Below are 22776 nucleotides of genomic sequence, written 5' to 3'. Positions count from 1 at the left end.
CACGGCAGAGGCAGAATGCCTCCCCAGGGTGGTCAGGGCCAGCCCTTGAAGGAGGCGAGATCTAAGCCTGCCCATGAAGGCCTTTGAGTGTTGAAAGGAGGAGCTAAAGGAAAGGTTCTTGCTGGTGGGGGCGTGGGGTACCCAGGCCTGCCGTGGAGAGGATGCGCTGACGTTTGTGACTCCAAATCTGTCCCGCATTCGGGGGACGGAGCCAGCCAGTGTTGTAGACACTCGGGTTTTAGACTGTCACCTAAGTGTTACCGACCTAGCAAATATTTTCAAAGAACTGCCGTGTTATTTAAGTACTTAAAGCAGGTCTGTGCAATCAGGACACCTGTGGCATTAATCACAGATTCTGCACATACCCAGCCTTGGGACCTGGGTTAGGGACCCTCCCTCCAGGGCCGGCCAGGCTGCAAGGCCATCCTCCCCAGTGCTGCTGCTCCCTGCTGAGCAGGCTTCCACTGGGAGCCGCAGCTGAGCTCAAAGCTTGTTATGCAGGCGAGAACCTCAGAAGCTCTTCCTGGGTGTGAGGGCAGAGGTGGACTTCAGACCCTCCTGAAAACTGAGACACTCACTCAAGCCTGTGGACGGGCGGCCACCCTGTGTCCACTCCCATCTGCAGTCCATGGCTGGCTGTGGGCACGCAGAATGGCTGTGGCCATTCCAGTTTGGACGTTTTTCAAAACAGCCATTTCAGGTTGTCCGCCACATAGAAAAATCTCCATAAAGCACCCCAGCATGTCTCATTTTAAACAGTGGGAGCTTCCTGGTAAACCCTGTAAGGGGAATTAGTTGTAGATTAAACCCCCAGGAAACCGAATGATCTGACCTATTGTATAGAATTGTTGGACGTGAGCCAGTTGGCCGCTGAAAGACATCTGCCTAAGATGATGACGTGGCTCTTAGAGTAACTGAGCTTCAGCCGTTCCTTCTGGCAGAGGTAAGGACGTGCAGTCGAGGGTCCTAACGACAGTGACCTTCTCCACAGAGCAGATGAGAATGACGGGAATTAGAGAGCTCCCTTTTGGTGTATAACTAGGGCCCCTGCAGGTGCTTGTGGGTTTTCTCAATACGTTTGTTCTCCTCCTGATTTTGAGCACCCCTCTTCTCTCCACTCCTCCTTCCCTGTCCCCCCACGATATTACTCCTGCTATTAACGTACTCTACATTGTCAGTGAGGAAAGCAGGCTGGGCAGAGGGAAGCTTCCTCTGAGTGGAGGATGAATGAGATTTTAATGGACTTTGGTGACAAGAGGTTTCTCAGCAGGACCGCTGAGGTCCTGTCCTCCTTCAGGCTTGGAACACGCTCTGACCACTGCCTGTTGAGGAGCAGCAGCCAGTTGCCAAGAGCTGTCGAAGGACTCCAGGGCCAGCCCTCTGCGCTGGCAGTGAGGCTCAGAACAGCGGAGGCCGACAGGTCTAGCCACCGGGGGAGAGCTGGCACTAAAGGGAGCTGAGAGATTCCTCAGGAGGGCGGGACATCCCCAGGGAGGCACGGCTGCTTTGTCTCACCAGGACAAGGATGAGCATGGAGCCCTGGTGGTCATGTGGCCTGTGGCTGGTGCCTCCGTCAGGGGGACGTGAGTGAAATCTGAAGTGTGTCTGCGTGGTGCAGCTGTAACGTGACAGCTACCACCACCCCCAACCCCCTCCACCCCCGTTTCTCCTTCCTGGCTCTTGCCACCCCCACCCCTGTTTCCGAGCAAGGAGGCTTGTCTGGCAGCAGCGACTCAGCTGTCACACCACATCAGTTTTTGTAGGTTCCCAGCTAATGGAAAAGTGCCAAACGCGAGCAGATGATATACTTAATGAAACACTCGGGAAGAAAGCTTCGGCTCCGGTGGTGGGGGCGTTTATAGAGAACATAAAGGCACTCCTTTTCCCAGAGCATTTCCAGATCGTTTGGTGGTAGGTGCCATGCAAAAAAAACATGTCATATTTCTGAACCCTGGAATCAGATCATGCCTTTTCAGAACCTTGTCACATTGCAGGGTCCTTCCTTTTGGGGGTACATATAGAAAATATTGAATAGTGAGATAGAAGTTGATTCTATTTGTTCAGCATCAGTGAGGGGCACTGTACACAACTGATATTACAAAAGAAAAATGAAATGAGACGTCTTCCTCTCGTGGACATAAACCAATGGAACGGCGAGTCCTTTATACCAGATGTCAGCCAGAAATGAGGCTGTGTATCTGTCTGCACACGTGTATGTACATGCCGCTCTCGTCTGTAACATCTGCATAGGGGTTTATGGTTGACAAGGCTCTTTTATATCCTTTGTCTGGTTTTGTTTTATAGCAGCCCCATGAAGTTGATATTAGTATTCTCCCCACTCCACAACAGAGGATGCCGAGGCTCTGCTGGGGCAAGTCGCTCCCACAGGGTGTGAGCTAGTAAATGGCCGAGCCAGGGCATGAACCTAAGTCTCATGAGTCTGGTTCCAAAATACGTATACTTGCCTACGGTCCATACAACATATCCGGTACCTAGGATTGAAGTGCTGCGTCATCGGGGGAAGTGGGAGGTTAATCATTTGAATTATATTTGCATTTATTCCAAGATAGTCAAGGTTTGAAGCATACTGGAGAGAGGGGTGGGGCAGAAGACAATAATATTCACGGGCACGTTGCTGTTCATTTGTTACTCATTGAGATCTAGTGACGTCATTTGGCTGTTGAGGAGTGGAGGCCCAAAGAGGTTGGAGGACTGGCTAGGGGCACATAGCTCAGAAGTGGTCGGCTGAGAGGCAAATCCAGATCCCATGGACACTGCCTGCTCTCCTGTGCTACTGAGCTGCTACAGCCGTATGTGAGTATAAAATGTGAAAAGGAAGGAACAATATGAAAAAGGGTGATTCAGTAAGTAAATGAACAACTGAAGTCAATCGACCACCTAACATTTGGTCAGTTTGCAGACGAGGAAGCTGCAAGGAGGGCCCTACCCAAGGTGTGCTGGCAGTGAGCTTGGCCAGGCTCCTGATCCCCAGCCCGAGTTCTGCCCACTGCCCGTCAGGTCTCAGCTTCACACAAGCCTTTCAGTTCTGAGTTTTCTGTAGGTCTTTGAGCCAACAGATGGGAATGCTCTTAGGTTTTATCTCAGTCCTCTATCACCAGCTTCATGGTTGGAAGAGAACCTTAAATTGTAGACTGCGGCAACCTCTCCCTACGAAGTGAGACAGCCATCTCAGGCTTGTGTCAGAAATTCCACATTTCTCCAAGGTGAGTCCACAGTAGTACTCCAGTTGTTTTTAGGTGGGAACTATATATCTTCTGTTTCGTACCACTTTGGCTTCCCTGCCTTGCTGGGCTTGTATTTTCTGTGTAGCAGTAATGTTGGAGCTGCCTTATTTAGATGATTCGATTTTCCTCCTGTGATTTCCTTTTTCTTTTAATTTAATACACACTCAAATAGGCTTCCTTTCCTGCCTCACCCTCCCCCAGTTCTCATTCACTAGGTCACAAGACTTAATCCAGCCGCAGGTGCGGGGCCTCGTCTCTTCCGAGAAACAGGAAGGGAAGAGCCTTCAGCAAGCCTCTAGTGTCTGCTTGTAACATGGGCTGCTGTTGTCATTTCTAAATGGAAGTCTCTTCTCCTGTCACTCACCACGTGTGCCCCTGGCTCCTGGCTGAGACGCTCATGTGCACACACCTGATAAGAAATGCTTTTGACCCCTGCACCCCACCCCCGCCCGCCTCCACCGAGAAAACCTGCTCACCGGGGTAGGGTGGGGGCTCTGAGGGGCTCGGGCATGAGGCTGCCAGGGGGCCTAGCTGGTGCACGTATGACTTTGCATGTGTGTACATGTTTGTGTACATATATGTGTGTGCAGTGGCAAGGCAGAGAATGCAGTCTAAAACCTGAGGAGATAAAGTGCGGTGGTGCAGACCTGGGGCCCTGCTCAGCCCTTGGCCTCCTCAGAAGCCTTTGATGGCTCCCTGTGCCTCACCATGAAAACGGAGCCTCTCAACCTGGTGGTACGCAAGCAGTACCTAACTAAGGAGCCCCAGAGAAGACTGTGTTTTCAGCTGTGACCTCCTCTAGGGCAGGGACCAGGTTTGATTGATCAGCGTTTCCCATAAACCAGCAGCCCCGGGTGCTCAGTGGGGCGAGCGAGTGGAAGAATGAACTGGTGATGCTCATTGCCATATCGGGCCTCCTCCCTCCCCACCTCTAGCCACATGGATTTCCAGAGTCAGGACTCCCAGTCCATTTCCCAAAGCACGTTTCTTGTGTTAGAGCCTGGAATCCTGTGTCAGTCCTGTGGACAAGAACTTGTGCTGCTTGTAGTCCCTTCTGATCCCCTTGGCCAGGAGCCACCTCTCAGGAGGCAGCCTCTTCTGTCACTGGGCGTCGAGGTCTAGACCCACTTCATCCCTGAGTGTGCCCCTGCCCCAAAGGGCAGCCTATTTGCTGTCACCCATCTTGGGCTGATTTTTGGTTTTCGGCTTGCCGATCAACGTTGGTTGATGGGAATTACCTTGACTTGTGATTTAGATGAAAAGCTGTCAAGCCCCTGGGAGAGTGGGGGCCCCTTCCAGTGAAACCATGGGTCCTGAAAAGTGATTAGGCCTGTCCTCATAGCTGTGTGTTTGGGGAAAGCTTTCGTCTTTGGTGGTGCCAAGACTGTAACTACAGCTCTTCAGTGTGTCTTTAAAAGTCAAGTGCCCCCTGACGATGATCAGGGGCATATTTTGGGGCCATGTTGCAATTAAAATATACATCTTGGAGTTAAAAACCAAAACATATAATTTCCACTGAACTCTTTCCTAAACTTCAAATGTGTAAACATGATGTGAAATGGAAATTGTTTACAAAGTCACAAAAGCAGAAGCCGTTGCTCTAAAGCATTAAGTAGAAGATGAGGGAATTCCGCAGCCCCAGTGCTTCCCGAAAGCGGCAGGGAGTGATGGGACAGGGTACAGGCCCTGAAGAAAGCAGATGCGAGCAACCCCAGCCCTGCTGTCTGACCTCCGTCATCTGCTCTTCTGCTGCAGCCTCAGTTTCCTCACCTGTCCTGGAGTTAATGTGGAGCTCCCGGCACCATGCCGGGTTCAGAGTGAACACTCAACAAGTGTTGTCATGCACGGTAATAAAGAGGATGGTTCCATGTGCCACGTTTGCACGTGAAACTTCCTTAAAAATTTTTTTGAATTATTACATTAAAAAAATATGTCCACTGGGCAAGAAAATTTGATGTACAGGTGTACAGGAAATAAAAAGAAATCTCTCTCCAAAGACAAGGATTATCATTAATAATTTGTTGTATATTTCTTTAGTCCTTTTCTTATTTCCTTACAAAAATACACGTCTACACAGGACATTTTTGTCCCCACATAAATGCTGTCCTAACATTGTTCTGCATCACAGATCTTGTCCGAGGTCATTAGATCTTCCAAATGCTTCTGTAACGTGACTGTGCACAGTGTACTCAGTCATTCTCCTATTCATAGACTTTTAGCTTGTTTCCAGTTTTTCGTTCTTGCATTCTGAGGCAAACATCCACATACATTTATTTCTGTGTGTGGGTCTGGGCATTTCTGTAGAATCAGTTTCCAGCAGTGGAACGTCAGGTCATAGGGTATTTAATTTTTGTTAGATCCACCAATTTTATCTCTGAAAAGGCCATTTCCGGTTTATACTCCCTCCACCAGTCTATGAATACAGTTCCCTTCCTAAAGTGGACAAATGTTTTAAAAATATTGTTTTCTGTGCTAAATTCTGAATTTGCAAAAGACTGTTTATGTTGTTCTTTCAACTGGTATTTACAGAGCATCTGTGGAGTCATGTTCTGTGCTAGGGGGTGTGTCAAGATGAGTGGCATTTGACCCGGCCCTCAGAAGCTGGCGTGGGGGTGGGAGCTAAGCATACAAATGGCTGGACGATAACAGAGAGTCTCTGGGCCCCTGGGCTGAGGAACTCTCACCACTAACGTGGAGGGCATGGGGGGTGGGGAGAGACATCAGGGACTCCTTCCTAGCTTCTGCAAGGGAAGCACCAGTGGGGTGTCGGATTTGTTTGTGAGCCACTGCACCGCCTCTGGTATGCGGTGGGGATTCAGTACATGGTGTCCCAAAGACCAGAGGCCCAGCACTTGAAGCTCTAGGGCAGCAGTGTTTAGGCTGGGGCGTCTCTGAGGGAGCCAGTTGGAAGAGGTTACAAGCAGGGAGATGTCTGTCTCCACTCAGAACCTCGAGGTGCCTCTGCCCCCGTGTTCTGGGCATTGATGACAGCTTTCACAGGATGCAGTCTCTTCAGGACACCTTTCTAGGGCCCTGAGGAAGGCCTGTTCTTGTGTGTTCCAGCATAAAAACATTCATTGTCCAGATGTTTCCTTCCAAATAATTCTTGAGATGGTTGTGTGGATGGTGTAATCTGTAATACCTGTTGACGGGAAAGAGCCGCTTCAAAGGCATTCTGAGCAGTGGCAGCTTTCAGCTTCCTAATTCTTGTGTGTAGCACCCCAGGCACACCTTCCCCTTCCCCACTTTTCTTTCAAACAAAACAAAAAACACGTCGTCATGTTTTTTTGTGCTGTGACACCAAGAAATATAAGATGTGACGGTAAAGTTGGAAAGCCCAGCAGGGTAGGACTTGTGCTGATTTCTCACTCTGTGGCTTGACAGATCCCTCAATTCTGGGTTCCCCTTTGCCCTATTAAGTGGGGATGCCAGCTCTGCCTACCAGGACCTGTCTACAGGGGGATGGTTATAGGAGCCAGATAGCACAAAGGGCTTTGTGGACCAGAAAGTGCTCTTCAGTATGTGCGAGTCCTGCTGTTAGCCTTCCTTGTTAAGCTTGAGTTGGCCCGGGCAGGTGGTCACTCCTGGGCCGGATAGGGATCTCTGCTGAGCTCTCTCGTCTCATAGTGGCTCTGCTACTATTAGGCCTCCTGAGAGTGGAAATGCAGGAACCTCTCAGGGAGCTGATGCTTGGCCGCATCCCTAGTTCTTCGGGGTCAGGAGAAGTGGCAGATCCCTCTGCGCCGTGATAAAGAGGTTTTCTTATAGACCGGCTCTGTGTGTTCCTGCACAGTCTTTGCAGGAGCTGTTTCTTGAGAAGGGGAACAGACAACAGCCCATCCCAGGACCACATGCTAGGCAAGTGGGAAGGCCTCTTCATAGAGGTGTGGGTTAGTCAGGGTTCTCCAGAGAAACAGGACCAATAGGAGAGATTTATTACAAGACGTTGGCTCACACAATTATGGAGGCTGGCAAGTCCTGAGATCTGCAGGGTGAGCCAGGAGAGCTGATGGTGTAGTTCCAGTCCGAAGGCCAGCAGGCTCAAGACCCAGGAAGAGCCAATGTTTCAGTTCAAGTCCAAAGGCAGGAAAAAAGACCATGTCTCAGTTCAAATGCTGTCAGGCAGGAAGAAGTCTCTCTTAATTGGGAAAGGGTCTGCCTTTTTGTTCTATTCAGGCCTTCAACTGATTGGATGAGGCCCACTCACATTAGGGAGAGCAATCTGCTTTACTTGGTCTACTGATTTAAATGTTAATCTCATCCAAATACACCCAGAAACACCCAGAATAATGTTTGACCAAATATCTGGGCACCCTGTGGCCCAGTCAGGTTGACATAAAATTAATCATCACAGGCAGGAAAGCACAACTTTGTATTGGGATAGAGCCTCCGGCAGGGTTCCTGTTGCATGTTGTGGCTGAATTTTGGAGGAGTTTGCTGGATTAGGATGCCAAGGTCGGGGACCCCACACACTGGTAGGATGGGTGCTCTTGTATATGTCCCCTTCTCTGTATACTAGAGCCACAGTGCTGGAACAAGATGCACGAGTGCACATCCAGTCTTCATGGAGTCAGACTGAGGGACGCTGGAGCTAGAAAGCCCACCGAGATCATCTGCTTCACCCCCTCCCACCTCACCTGGGAGGAATCTGAGCCCCCACGGCTCAGGCGGCTGGCCAGGGTCGCACAGCTGGTGAGCGGAGGGCCAGGCTGATCCCAGGCCAGCAGTCACATCACCATCCAGAAGGCCAAGGTTGTCTACAAGTCCCCGGGGCGTTAATTCCTTTTGAAGCAGTTCCAGAGCCAGGAAGGCTGGGGCAGAGAGATTGCCAGATCTCAGCAAGTTGCTTCCGGCCGGGCAGCTGCTCTGGGCACGGGGCACGATGCCAGCAACACCCCTCAGCATGAGCCAGTGACCCTGTGACCAGCCCCGGGGCAGCTGCCATCACCAGATGGGTGTGGGTGAGGTTTGACCAATTCGGCCGCAAACCTGGCATGTAGCAAGGGGTGCCATCAGGTACAGGAGGAAGGAAAGGTCATGCCCCAAAGAGGGCCCTGGCTGTGCCCTGGGAGGCTGGCACCCTGTACCCGATGCCAGTTTGTAGTCACTTACTTAGGGCCAGCCAGCCTAGGGCCAGCAGCATGTGTTGGCCACCCCTCTAAAGATCTAGAATGCGCTTGAATACCTCCTTGATGGGCAGCTCTCTTTCTCATGATACCACCCTTGGCTTTCCTCCCAGACTGCCTGACCATGATAATTTCTGTAGGAACCCGTGTAGTCCTAGTCAGATAAACCTTGGGATGACCCAGGTTACCCCAACTAACGAGCAGCCTGACGACCAGAGGGAGGGAGGGACCTGCCTGGCGTCGCGCAGCACGGTGAAGCTAGGACCGAGCTGGGGCTAGCACTCGGCTCTTCAGCGCTTGCTTCCCCTGCTGACCTCAGCACGTTCATGTTATTTTGGACCTGGTGGAGTCGAGGGAGCACTGATTTGGGTCGGAAAGGTGGTGTAGACAGCTACATGGTTAAGAACATGAGCTTTGGAGCCAGGCCGCCTCCATCACTGGCTCGCTGTGTGAGCATCTTTAAAGTGGCGTTGTCTACAGCACCCCCAAGTTGTTGTGAGAATTAAACGAGGAACTGGAGGCAGTGTGCTTAGCATAGACCCTGGCACACAGGATGCACTCGGTGCTCAGTAATTCTTAGGATGGTCATTACTGTGTTATTGAGAGTTGAGCCTTTGAGACCTGGACTGAACCACTCAGCTTGTCTGAGCTGCGGATTTCTTACCAGACAGGTGGGGCAGGGGCTTGGGTGTGACCGTGGCTCCTCCCAGGCTCGCTCTGTGATGCTCCATGAGAATGTGCAAGTGACGCTGCTCGGTGAGGGGTGTAGCCGTGGTCTGGCTTGAAAGCCTGTCACCTGTGGCTTTATCACATTAGAGTGTGGCCCGAGGCCTCTCTGGAAGCTGAGACCTCACCGTGCCCAGCAGACTGGAAGATTGCACCAGTGGGGCAGCTGGCCCTCTTTATAAATATGGCCATCAATCCTCGGAAGACAGGAGACTGGACTTGCGTCTGACTCTGTCTGCCGAGGCCCCAGGCAGTCCCCGCTGGGCTCTGGCTTCTGTCTGCCGCACAGAGTTCAGGGGACGCCTGCTCCTCTCAGGGTTGACCTGAGGATGCTGGTGCCACCCTGACCTCTGCCCCTCATCCAGGGAAATGCTCACGTTTCCACATTTGGGGGCTGTTCACAAGACTGTGCTTTTCTTTCTGGAGTCGTGGGCATCCTCTGTCCACCTCTGGAAAGGGTGGAGCCCTAGTTGTTTGGAGGCTCGGACCTTCAGGTCATCAGCAGCTAATTGCCACAACCTGGTGTCTCCTGCCGCTTCTAAAGAGGCTTTTTTTGTGTGAAAGCGCAAACCTGATGAAGACTCCTGGTTCACGTTTTCCAATTTCCTACCCTTTCGAGCCTGCACTCGTCCTCTGGCTTCAGAGCCTGCCGTAGCCCAGCCCCAGTGCTTCTTCTAGCCTCTCCCTAATCCCTCTTCCTCTTGAGCACCAGGCTCAAGGCATCTCAGAGTATTTGGTTTCACCTCACAAGTCCCTCCAGCTTTCCTCTGTCCATAACTTTACTTGTGCTCGTCCTGCCTCGGCTGCCCTTTCTCCTGGCGCCCTCATCTCCACCTGGCTGAAGCTTCCTCCTCTCCTTCAGATATTCTGCTCCTGGGGCTGCCATTTGCTGCCCGTGACACCAGGCAGGTCCCTCGGCTTCCCTGACCCTTGAGGGGCCTCCTTGCACTAGGACTTGGGATTCTGTGAAATGCCACCTTCTCCCTAAGTTTTTTGAAATCCCTGGGACCGTGTTTGCTTTCTGCCTCCACTGTCCGTACCACTGTCTGTACCCCCCACCTTGGGGCCAGCAGAACTGGGTGAGTTCTGCGTTGTAAAATACAGTCACTCTTGCCTCTCTGTCTGGGGATGAGGAGCGATCTACACCCATGCCCAGGATGGTGCCTGTGCAGGTGCTCAGTGACTCTGTTAGTAACTCGTGCTTATAGACATGGGGTTGTGATTCTCCTGCTAACCCATGAGTTCTTTGCAGGGGGGTGGGAGCCTCGTCTAACCCCATGTGGGTGCTCAGCATCTGGCCTGGGGTCCACCTTTGCACACAGTAAGGGCTCAGTGGATGTTTGGGAAAGATTTGAGGTCTCATAGTCGACGTGGAACCAGAAGGCTGTCTCCTGAGAAGGTTGCTGCTCTAAATGGAGACTCGCTCGTGCACTCCCTTGAGCCCGGGAAGAGCCAGGAGCCTGGAGCAGCGGGTTCGCCTCAGTGAGTCTCCACGGGGGATGGCGACAGAACTCAGGCCTACAGCTGCTCAGGGGGCTCCGCATGCAAAGGCAGCCACTGGGAGAGGCAGAGTGACAGGCAGGGCTGAAGGGCACGGCCAGAAGGGCAGAGAGCGCCTGACAGCTCTGCGAAGAGGCTGGGGTGGCCTTTAAATTGTGAGGAAAGCGTATTTGGTGTCATCAGGTGTGCAGGCTTGTCTCCCCTCTGGTGCCACAGAAAGGGGCTCAAGGGAAGCCCTGTCACTGTACACATGACCGAGGAAGGGGGCAAACCCGGCTCCCTGACTCAGCCCCCGGCTTTTCCCTCTCCCTCCGGCTTAGCGTAAAAGAGCAAGCAGGGCGGGTCCCGCCAGGCGGTGACAGGCCCCCTCCGCTCCCTCCGACGTGACCGTTGTTCCTGTCCCACACCCCCTGCTTCCGCAGAGCCCACCCTCTGTTTCTGGGGTGTACTGTGCACGCCTGGAAAAGAGATGGTAAGAGAATGCTAATTAGTAAGTCTCCGGGCTTCTAGACAGCTCCGGAAACCGGACTAGATAGAGGGGGGCAGGAGGGGCCTCCCGCCTGCGTCGGGTTGGGTTTGTCTGCAGGCTCTGTCTCCGGGCCGCCCTGCTCTTGCTGGCCTGCGGTGTCCCCTCGAGAGGACTCCTGCTGCCCCGGGCTGCCCCCGTGGCCTCCCAGGGCCACCTGAATACAGCAGCTGTTGAAGCCCCCCGTTAGGAGGAGGATCTTTCTCCAGCAGACATTTTAGCAGTTCAGGAGGGGAGCATGTCCCCTGTGTCCCCTTTGGTGTGGTGCCCGGAGCGTGGCCGGGTTTCGGCGGCGTGTCTCATTAGGAGCAGCCGCCTGCCGCTCCTTTGCAGCTCCTCACTCGGTCTGTGGCCCTGGGTGTGCTTTTTAACACCTCAGACCCGACTGAAATCGATGCCCCTGCCTCCAGAAGATTCACAACAAGACAGTCTGATAAAAGAGCTGTCAGGAAGCAACTGGGAGAGGCAGGAGGAAGAGCCTTGGTCCAGGAGTTAGGGGACCTGGGGCCTCAACCCTACTACTTCCTTCCCTTCCCCAGGCCTGTTTCCCCGTCTGGGAAGTGTGGTGATGAGACTCCTGGTCACGGGGACCGCCCCCGTGTGTGCACGTTATGCACGGGGCTGGTCCGGGGCACGGCTCCCACGGGGAGGTGCGAGTTAGCAAAGCAGCAGCTAAAGTCGGAAGTTGTGGATCCAGAGATGGAAGGCGGTTCAGAGGGTGGTGTTGAAACCCTGCCATTTCCAGCACAGGGTTGGCCTGTTAGGTTTCAGTAAGCAGGCATTCTGTGGCTCTGGGGGCTGAAGCGTGATCTCAGAGGAGGAGGGGTCTTGGAATGATGTTCCAAGGAAGCCCCCACTAGTGGTAACTGAAATAATAATGTTTTTTGAGTGCCTTCTGTGCACCGGGCACCATTCTACACACTGCGTGTGTATGAATTCATTTAATCCTCACAGCATCCTTCCAGGTGGACACTGATACCCTCCCTCCAGAGATGACGAGACTGGGTGACTTACCCCGGTTCCCTGCTGGAGCCAGGATTCAGGCCCAAGCAGTCCGGCAGGATCAGTGTTTTCAGCCACCTCTCTGTGCTGTTGAACCTGTCGCTCACCTGGCCCCAGGGCTTTGCTCCATCCAGGAGGCTGGTGCAGGGCAGCCTGTCAGTGGCGGGTGTGTCTTGCCAGTAATGCAGCCCTAGACCTCTGAGTCTAGTCTACCCACATCCCTAGCATCTCGGGCACAGATCCCAGTGACTTCAAAGCCCTGTGGGAGAGGTCTGATGGCACAGCCGGGCACGCCCACCACTGGCTGAGTAGAGGTTTCTTGGGCTGAGAGGTGGCGGCAGGGCCTGGGAATGGAGGCCTCCATGGGCCACACATCCCTACTGAGCTCTGCCACCCTGTGATTTGGGATCTGGTGTAGATTCCCAGACAAGCCCAGCTGGGAAAATTAGAGATGAGGGACCTGCAGCCCAGCGTCTGTCATTTCCAGCTAGGCTTCTGCACGTCTGTGCCAGTCTCTCCCTGCCCAGCTCCACCCTGTCCAGAGGTTGTACAGCGCCTCTCCTTAGACACTCTGGGGGATGCCGTCCTGTGGTGTTCAAGGTCGTCCAGAACCCGCTTCCACCTGCCTCCAGCTCCCTCTCCCACTGGGCCCCCTGGACAGCCCACTTTCCCTGTGTATACCTTGTGCTTCCAGCCCCTGTGCACACCTTGGCTTCCAGCCCCTGTGCGTCTGCTTTGGGCCTTCCTCCATCCAACGCCCGTTTTCCCTGTCACGCCACCATGCCACGACCTCATGTCTAACTTCTTTCAGGCCTGCCCAGGTTTCCCACACGTGAGTTGTAGTGTCCTATCTGCTCTCCGTTGAGAACCCTGAGCTGTCTCTGTGTTGGAGGCTCTGACCCTCTCTCGCTGAGGGCTCCATGAGGACCAGGACTGTGTCTCATTCGTCTCTGTCTAGCTCTCTGCTGGACATTCAGTAGATGCCTGGCTGGGTGTGAGGATGGGTGGATGCTGGTGCTGCTGGAGAAGGCTGGGTGCACCAGGGATGTGCACCAATCTCCTCGGCCTCAGTCTCCCAGAGAATGAAGCCAAGCCCTGCCCTCCTTTTTCCGTTCCTGAAGGGAAGGTAAAGAGGTCAAGAAAAGGCTTCTCTTCTTCTAGTCTTCTTACTAGTAAAAGATATTTACCATAAAGTGTGTTGTGTATTTTTTCTTTGAGATGTCTATCTGCTTTCAAAATATAGATCTGAGGCTGTCCATAATAAAAAGAAATGTATATAATAAGGCTGTTATAATAGAAGTTAAAATCCAGGTAGAAGGAAGGGTGAGTGAATCTATGCAGTATCTAAGCTAACTTAGCTATTGGAGTTAAGCATCAAAATTACCTCTGAGCCTCCTGGCAGCCAAAGCAAAAAAAAAAAAAAGAGAGAGCTGGGGAGGCAGAGTTGGTGAACACTGGAGTGAAGTATAGCGTGTTGCTTGTGGACTTGGGGAAGTCTAAACCCTCGTCAGATCCACCCAGGAGGCTCCTGGTTTGCACCAAGCTCTGCCCTGGGTCCCTCGCTCAGATCATCGTCTGTTCAGGTAATGCCCTGGTCTTGCCTCTGCACGGCCCCAGCCCTTGGTCAGCACACCTGCTCCACTGTCCTGGCTCTGTGCCCCCGGGGGATGCGCCTAGGGTCCTTTTCCATTCTGACATTCTCGGATTCTAAAGAAAATGCTCTATTTTTTTTTGCTGTTCTTTCTCCATATGTAGTTCCACTTGAAAACCTTTCTACTCCCGAGGTCAACAGAAATCTCCACCCTGTCAATTTAATGTTTCTGCTCCCTGCCTAAGAGGCATGAAATCACAGCCTGCCACCCGATATTACAGGTCATTTTCCGTGAATGTATAGATGGTGATGTCCAGATAACTTGTGACTTAAAACATATGGTCACCAGCTCCCCTATTAGATCAGTCTCTGGACCGTCACAGATCGGTCTGAGTAATGAGGAGGATGGGCCTGGTCATTAGGCAGGAGATGGTGAGTGGTGAGCTGGCCTGGCTCGATAGCCCTTGACTTCTTGGGGCTCCTGGCGAATCTCTCCTGGGAGGGCTACTCCCTAAGTGGGCATTTTCTCAGGGAAAGGCAGCTGCTTCTGAAATACGCACAGCCCTTGTAAGCCCAACCTGCATAAAATCCTATTTACTTTCATGTGTTCCTGTCTTAATTTTTTCTTTACTAGCATCCTTATTTATTATTGAAAACAACTTTCAAAACTAATTCTGCAATGATTCCTTCTCCTGTATGCTGTAGCTATTTACCTTCCTGTATCAGGTTTTTGGCCCCTTGTTCATGTGTAACTGTGCTTACAACATTACTGTCATCGGAGTTTAGATATTATGGGCGAAGTGTGAGATGATGGTATTCAGCAATTCCTAAGCAAGGAGTAGAATTCCCTTTGGGGCATTGTTCACATTGCCTAAGACTTGTTTAGAAAGCCCACATTATACAGTTTGCTCAACACATAAACAGTCTTTTACTTTTTAACTTAGCATAATTTCATGCACGCTTTTCCATGTAGCTATGTAATCTTCAGATTTATCATGTTAATGGCTGCTTAATATTCCATCCAGTTAGCATGCCATAATTTACTTAATTGTTCCCCATTGTTGGGGCCTTAATGAAAATTTGAATTCACCATGTAATACAGGGGGAAGCTCATTTTAATGATTGCCATTAAAACATTCCCTGCCCTAACTGCATGCTATTACTAACTCGGCTTTGGTAAGGTGCGGATGCTGCTGGAACAATAAATCGATGTATGAGAGGTGTGTGCACAAGCCCCTCTCATTTAATAGCTAATCTGTTCACTGCATGTGTTTTCCTTTTAGGCTGGTATTTATGTAGAATGTCTCTTCTGAATGTCGTGTTATACTAAACTATGTGCGTTTGGTATATCGTTCTAAGTACTTTATCACTGCTGTCAGGGACTTGCATAAATTAACTGGAATTGGGGAGTAAGGAGTGGTTTCAGGCTGTCAGTTTTCATTCATTTATCCCACCCACATTCATTGAATATCTGTTTGCAGCCGGGCTCTGTGAGAGATCCAGCAAGGGCGCTTCTGATTATTGGGGAGCCCCAGAGGTGCATCTGTGAATTGCTTTGTGGTGCCTAAGATTAAATGGTGATTTGCATGCAGAGTTCTTTGTAAACTGTAGAGTACGTGATAGTGGTTGCTGCTCCTGCTCGTGAAGTAGGATGAAGAGGAAGATGGCTTTCCTAGCTCAGTGCCCATCAGCTGCATTCCCAATGTCCTCAGCCCTGGGAATTCCCAGAGACAGGAGGCTAGACTGCGTACTTGAGAACCAGGGTGGGGGTAAGGTGGATGACAATGACCCCACAAAGCAGGTCAGATAGTTTGATAGATTTCGTGATTTACAGGCTTGTGTACAGTACTTTACAATTGGTCTTCACCTTAAAGGGACCAAGTCTTACAGTCCTACCTTTCGTAGCTCTTCTCTTCTCTTTTCCTCTTCCTCCTCCATAAAAAGGGAAGCATCATCCTCAAAACTAATAAATCCTCCTAGTCTACTCGAGGGACCCAATAAAGCCATGTTTTGCCAAAGTTTGGGACAAATCTCAGAGGAGACAGGGTTGTAGGTGGCCTGACAACCACGTCCTGAGAAGGTTTTTCCCTTTTCATTCTCTCTCTTTCTAAACAGAGTAAGTTCTTATTTGCTAAAGAAGGCATCTCCACTTGACGCTTGCTCCCCCACAGCTCTCCAGTATTTGCCATCTCCCTTCCAGCAGAGAGAGCCCTGGGCTGGCCTCCCAGCGGGCAGGCGGTAGTGTCTGCCTCCTTGGCTTTGTTCTCCTTCATTCTTTTTGTGTTTATCATCTATTTTTGATAAAGGTTAATGGCTTATGGATGGTGATGTAAAGTTTCCTTTTTAAATGAATTTATTTACTCTAAAACATGAGGCAGCATAAATAAAAATGGTAAATAATAACTGAGTGCTTAAAAACGGCAAAATCATGAAGTCACTATGTGACTGAATGAAGTTTGGGAAATCCTACTGTAATATCATTTAGTGTCAACACCGAAGGTCCCTGGCATGGCCTCGGTTGGCTTCTTTTGTATCCGGGTGTGTGCATGGGCTAGGGTTTTTGTCTTCCCCGTGAGCTGGCCTAGGATCATGAGGCCCAGCCTAAAAGCAGCACTCTTGCTCAGAAGGGCTGACGTCGCTCGTGTCATGTCAGCTGCTCTTCAAGGCACATAGCTCCTGTGGGCTTCTGCTGTATCTTTATGCCATTGGAACTCTGATGGGAGAATGCCTCAAGAGTCTGTTTAAACAGCTCCCTTTCATGACCCCCACCCCTTCTGTATCAGCCTCACCTCCACTGTCTTCACCAGCTTGGACCCAGTGTTCCAGGAAAAGTGGACAGTGAATGGACATACAATGGAATATTATTCAGCTTTAAAAAAGAAAATTCTGACACATGCTACAACATGGAGGAACCTTAAAAACATCACACTAAGTGAAATAAGCTATCACAGAAGGACAAATACCATATGATTCCCTTTAAATGAGGTCCCTAGAATAGTCAATTTCATAGAGACAGAAAGTAGGGTGGTGGTTGCCAGGGGCTGCGGGAAGGGGAGATGAGGAGTTAGTGTTTAATGGGTACAGAGTTTCAATTTGGAAAGATGAAAAAGTTCTGGAGATGGACAGTCGCGATTGTTGCACAACAATGTGAATATACTTAATGCCACTGAACTGCACACTTAAATGATTAAAATGGCAAATATTATGTTATACATGTTTTACCACAATAAAACAAGAAAGTAACAGTGAGCGTGATCTCCCAGCTCCACTGCCTTGGCAAGCCCTGCTCCCACCACAGGGAACCCTGTCCCTCACCTGGTTCCACTTGTCAGAGCTGTCGGTTCAAATATGGTCTCTCTCCTCCTGCCTTGCCCCGCACAGGCCCTGCACTGAGCCCTCGGCCGTGGAGTATTGTGGTGACTTAGGTGTCTGTTGTACCTCTTCTGGAAACAATGGGCTTCCTGAGAGCAGCCTCCACCCCACCCTTCCCCATGTCCCCATGCAGGCCCTGCACACAGTGAGTCTTTATGATCAAAGCAAGTGACCCTTTTTACTCGGCAGCCCGATTGTAGCGTCCTAACATCCGTCTTTCAGCCACCACTGGCCTCTTGGGAGTGAGCAGCAGCTGGAATGAGTGTCCCCTGTCTGGGCCCTCATCTAGACAGGCCGTCCCTCTCAGCCCACACCAGAGTCCGGCCTGGTCATCCTCTCCAGAAGATGAAGAGCTTTCCTTCCTTACTCAGAAATGAAACTGGACATCTGCTCTCAGTCTCTCAGATGTGCTCAGTCTGTAAAGCTATCTGTAAAGCTCTGTCTGGGTGAGAGCTCCGTCTGTTCTAGGCGGTGTCGAACCACACCTGGAACACCACGTGCACGCCTGGGCCCCGCCTGTGAAGACTGTGATAGACTCCCGGATAGTGACAGTGAGACTCTGTTCCGTCCTCAGGGCCGTGGAGCTGAGAGCTCTGTGAGGGAGCCTTGCCCAGTACGAGCAGAGACGCTGCCTTCAAGGGGCGGGGAAGGCCAGTTAAACACAGAAAGGGGCCAGTTCCTGTGCAGTCCTCACCTCCTTGGCTGGCGGCCCTGAACTCCTCTGGGTGTCACCTGGCAGATCCCAGGTGAGGAAGTGTGTGCTGTGCATCCATTACATCTCTGCTTCCTTCCTTTTTGCCTGCAGAATTTCAGAGGCAGGAAAGTGTCCGGTCCCAGCACAAAGGCATCCAATTATACGACACCCCTTATGAGCCCGAGGGCCAGAGTGTCGACTCAGACTCGGAGAGCACGGTCAGCCCCCGACTGCGGGAGAGCAAGCTGCCCCAGGATGACGACAGGCCCGCCGACGAGTATGACCAGCCCTGGGAGTGGAACCGGGTCACCATCCCAGCTCTGGCAGGTAAGGAGCCAGTGGTCCTGCACGGAGGCGGCCACTGACCCGCACCTGGCGCTCGCCTTTGGGAAAGGCAGGCAGTCACTGGTCCCTGCCTGCCCAGGTAAACCACAGGACTTCACTTGATAACCCAGCTGGGCTGTCCTCTCCTCTAGTACAGCTGGGCCCCCAGAGGTGATGGGGTCCTGGAGGGAAGGGAGGCCGGGCCGGGGGAAATCCCGGGTCTGGCTTCCAGGGTTTGGTTCCAGTCTCCCCAGCCCTCAGAGATGGCCCAGACGATCTCATTGTCTGACTCGGTCTTGGTCCTGTTGGTAATGCTCTAGTTCACTAAAGCCAAGATTTCAGATTTCGGAAGGAATTTTCTTAGAAACAATCTGCAGAGCAGCACCTACTGGGACTGAGGGAGGCCGACACTTCCTCTGGTTGTACGGCTGCGACAGACCTGCATGTGTCCAGGGCTGCTGCCTTTCCTCCCCCAGCCTCAGCGTGAACCCAGTCACAGGGCACAGGCCCTGGGCACGTCCTGACCTCAGGGGCTGACCCTCCCCCTGGCAGGAGCCCCTTGGATGACGCAGGTGCCTCCCCTCCACCCCGCTCTGAGACTGGTTTTCTAGAATCCAAGTATCCGTCACAGTAACCCCTCTCCCACAGCCTTTTGGAAAGCAGTCTGCCACCTGTGTCACAGGTCTTAACCTGTGTTCACACTCTTCAGTTCTAATCCCAGTCCTCAGGATCCATGCCAAGGTTAGGATCTGAAGTTCAGAAAAGACATTGTTTATGATCCGATGGAGAACAGCTTGCTTATCCAGCAAACGGGGAGTGGTTAAATGGAACATCGTGCAGCCACTAAAAAGTGATGTTGACAAAGAGTTTACAACAACCTAGGGAAATGCTTATGTTAATGTTAAAGGGTGAAAAGCCAGATGCAAAAAATTTCTTACGTGTCAGTTCAGGCATGTGAAAAGAGAGACATTGAGTGACAAATTTTAATTCTTACCACACTGAAGGTCATAAAGGGAGGGTTTTTATTTTTAATTTAAGATTCATTTTGCCTGAAAACTTCCTTTTTCATGCACAACTAGCTCCTTCCTCCCTTTGTAGCCCCTAGCAGGGACGCCTCTGCCCTGCCCCCATCCTGATCCCCTTAATTGATGGTCTGGCCATTCCAGCACATACCACTCACAGTTCCTTGGACATAGCATGCTCCAGGCAAATCCCATTCCTTCTGCCTAAATGCCCTTCCTTGCCGTATCCTATCCGGAAAATTCCTGTGCCTTCTTTGAGGCCCAGCTCAAACGTTGCCATCTCTGTGAGCCCTCCCTAGTACACAGCCATGCATCCCACGGGCTTCCTTATTGCCTCTCGGGGCCTGTTGAGTTTCCTGCACCCAGCCCTGGTGGAACATTTCTCTCCCCAAAGGGAGTTAGTTCTGTAGGTGCTGTGAGTGCCTGGCTGAGAGCCTGAGACGAGAGTAGTTGTGTGGCTCTGAAGGTCCTTGGTCACCTCAGGTCTCTCCTGTGCATTTCACAGCCTCCTCTCTTCCCTTGGCACAAGGACTGTCCCCATCCCCGGCATGGCTGATAAGGGGCTATGCTCCTCCCAGGTTTGAGAGGAGCTAGGATGAAGCTACTGCCATCCGACAGCTTGCTCTTGGCAAATGCCAGTTTAATGAAAGGGCTGAAGGGGCTCATGTGACAACTCTCCCAGACACCGAGGGCCCATGGCACAAGATAGCACTGTAGAACAGGTGTGAGGTCTCACCCTCACCTGGATGGACCACCTGCAGGTCACTCAAGGGCTGTGTTCCTTTGATGCTGCAGTCTAGTCTGGTGCCTTGCTGCTCAAAATGTGGTCTCTGGACCAGCAGCATTGCCTCACCTGGGAGCTGGTGAGAAATGCAGGGTCTCAGGCCCCATCCCAGACCTACAGGGTCAGAATCTGTTTTAACAAGACCCCAGGTGATTCGTGTGCACGTTAAAGTGAAGAACACTCACCCTACAGGACGTCATCTCTTCAGAAGGCTCTCAGGCCAGAACTTGCCCACTTCTACCCAAAGGTGGTTTGAGAACTTCTGTACCTTTGGTTTTTCACAAAAGATCACAGGGCCTTATTGTCTCCGAATAAGTTTCTGAGCCGCAAGTGTCCCTTCTGGACTTGGTTTTAAGTCACTGCGTTGCTATCACAAGTGTTGTTATAGGTCGACTTCTTAGGCTGCTGATGGAAGGCAGACTCAGAATCCCGTCCCCGTCTGTGTCTCATCCAGCTGCTCCCCTCTGCGCATCCTGCTCCGGAGCGTACCCCGCTGGTGCTTTTCCCAAGAAGCTTTAGGCTCGGTTCTGGTTTCTGGGACGTAGAAGGAAGCTGTGCCCTCGGGCTGGAGGTGGGCTGTGAGCACTGGCCTTTGTCGTGACCGGATCCCTCCACGTGTCTGTGGTCAGAGCCCGTCGCGTGTGGCGTTGGCGGGCGAGGGGCGCCCTCCCGTTTCCTGGCCCAGAGAGGAGACGGAGTGAGAGGTGGATGGGCCTCCTCTCACGTAATGAAGACCAGTCGAGGCAGCTCGATTGGACTGCTGAGGTGCTGCCACGGCCCCATCTGTAAACCCAGAAGTGCGGCTGCTCAGGAGCGGAGGCTGATGTTCCCGCTGAGTGAACAGTTTGTGTGCACGTGCTCACGTGTGTGTAGGCACACACAGGCTTTAGCAGGTCGTTGGTGTTGTCAGGGAGTGAGACAGTGCTTGGCCAGACCCTGCCCTCCTTATTGCAAGAGCTGTTTGAAATGTACCACAGTTTTTCTGGGCTCGGGGGAGCCTGGGGTGCAGGATCCATACATAGCTGGGGAACATCTGTGTGGGATAAAGTTGGCTGGACAAAATTCTTACCATCTCTTTCCACCCGTTATGTTCTCTGATTCTGCATGTTTAGCCTGGATGAGGAAACCTGGGCGGGGAAATTAGTCCGTGTTTTCAAGTTTCCAAGGCTGTGGGGTGTGAGGAACCCCCAAAGGGCAGAGCTAGGCCCCCCAAGGATGAGTCACAGGGATTTAGGGCCCAGGTGAGTGGTGAGAACTTCAGTTACATCTGGAAGTGTCTCTGAGCTCCCCCTCACTGGGAATTGGTGAGCAGAAGCTTGAACGAGGTGGGACTGGTGTTGGGGGGCTCTGCCCAGTGGCGGGAGGTTGGCCTGTGGCCACCTCCAGGGTGCTTCATGCCTCCTTCCATCGGGACCCCAGCGTGTCGGTCAGAGACTGGGAGGAAGGAAGGCCTCTGAGTTACCCACGATTCAGTCTATGAAGCAAGTGCTTTCCGCCTTCCAAAGTGCCGTCCTGCCTTGCTTTTGTGAAAGGGGGCGCTTCTCAAGGGAGGCAGTGGCGCTCTCCACAGAAGGAGCCCCTCGCGACCAGTGGCTCCAGACGAGCCATTTGGGAAGTCAGACCCTTCCCATCTCAACTAGACTCGGGCCTGCATCCTCAGGAAGGCTCAGTTATCACTTCCCTGTTGTGAAAACAGTTCTTGCAGGGTATGAGGTGGTCCTGGCTTCTTGGGAATGAGAGTCTTCCCTTCTCTCAGAATTCTGTGGCCAGGTCAATGAGAAATACCACGAGCTCTCCCAAAAGCCCTGGGCCTTCATTGCCTGCTCTCCCTCCAGGAAGCTGAGTGTGGCCTCAGCCAGAACCCCCGCCCACACCCACCCAGCGCCAGAGTCCCATCCCACACACATGGCCTTTGTGGACCCCAGCCCCCAGGACAGATGCTCGGTCAGGTTTCACCGCCGCTGCAGGGAACAGGCTGCAGCCCCGCCATCCACGGAGTGGTGGTGTGGCTTCCATCAAGCTGTCAGCCCGTTCCCGCCCGGCAGACACCTGCCTTCAGAGCTGGCTGGACGCAGTTACCGGCCTGCATTGCCTCATCCCTTGGGAGTCTTGACAGCAACGAATTACGAGGCCGGCAGGTGGGTCTAGAAATGGCCTTCCTACCTGGCTCCCGGCCCTCAGATGCAGCTCTGGGCCCACACAAGGGCTCTCTGGAGCTCCCTGGCCAGTGTGGAGCAGGAGAGGCAGCCTGGGTGATTCCTCACTGTCTCCAGGTGGCACGGGTTGGTATGGAGGGTCTGACCAGCCTCTGGGCTTTGTGGCACGGATTGTGAGATGGATAAATGAATGGAGGTGGCCACACAGGGAGGGCTGAGGAGCTGCATGGCTAACCTGGAGAAGCAGACCCGGCTCAGGGTGGCAGATCAGTGTCTTCACATCTCTGAGTGGCCTCCTGGAGGACAGGGATTGAACTGTCCTGGGTACCTCTGTTCCCTCACCTGGGAAATGTGCCCACTGCAGAGGGTCCTGGTGAGGCTTAAAGGGCACTGCAGCAGGAAAGTGCTGGTGTTCCCTGAGCACTTTCTGTGTGCATTATCTCATGTCATCCTCACAACCATCCTATGGGAGACTAGCTTCCTCCTTTTACAGATAAGGAGACTGAGGTCCACAGAGAAGAAATAACATGGCTGGGGGCCTGTAGCTAGTCAGCCGCAGAGTGGGGATTTGAACCCGCGAAGCCTGAAGCCTGGCTCCAGAGTCAGAGCTTCTGGGCTCCCTGCTGCTAACCAAGATGCTGCATAGATATGGTTGGAGCTGGCCCTCCCAGGGCCCACGGGAATGTCACGTGCCTTCCATTGCCCTTG

At 52.3% G+C, this 22776-nt stretch overlaps 1 protein-coding gene across 2 annotated transcripts in view; it reads left to right on the top strand.

Moving 5' to 3' along the window:
• SHB (SH2 domain containing adaptor protein B) overlaps positions 1–22776 on the top strand; it is a 135356-nt gene that overhangs the window by 66557 nt on the left and 46023 nt on the right. For both annotated transcript variants that reach the window (XM_087419482.1, XM_004423216.3), the window contains exon 3: positions 17894–18109. In XM_087419482.1, coding sequence (XP_087275608.1) covers positions 17894–18109 — 216 coding nt within the window. The remainder of the gene's footprint in view (positions 1–17893; positions 18110–22776) is intronic.

This window comes from Ceratotherium simum, chromosome 29 (assembly GCF_057802395.1).
Source record: "Ceratotherium simum simum isolate JZ-2026a chromosome 29, ASM5780239v1, whole genome shotgun sequence".
Classification (NCBI taxonomy): domain Eukaryota; kingdom Metazoa; phylum Chordata; class Mammalia; order Perissodactyla; family Rhinocerotidae; genus Ceratotherium; species Ceratotherium simum.
The sequence above is the reverse complement of the archived record's forward strand: the minus strand, read 5'-3'. Positions and strand labels throughout refer to the sequence as shown.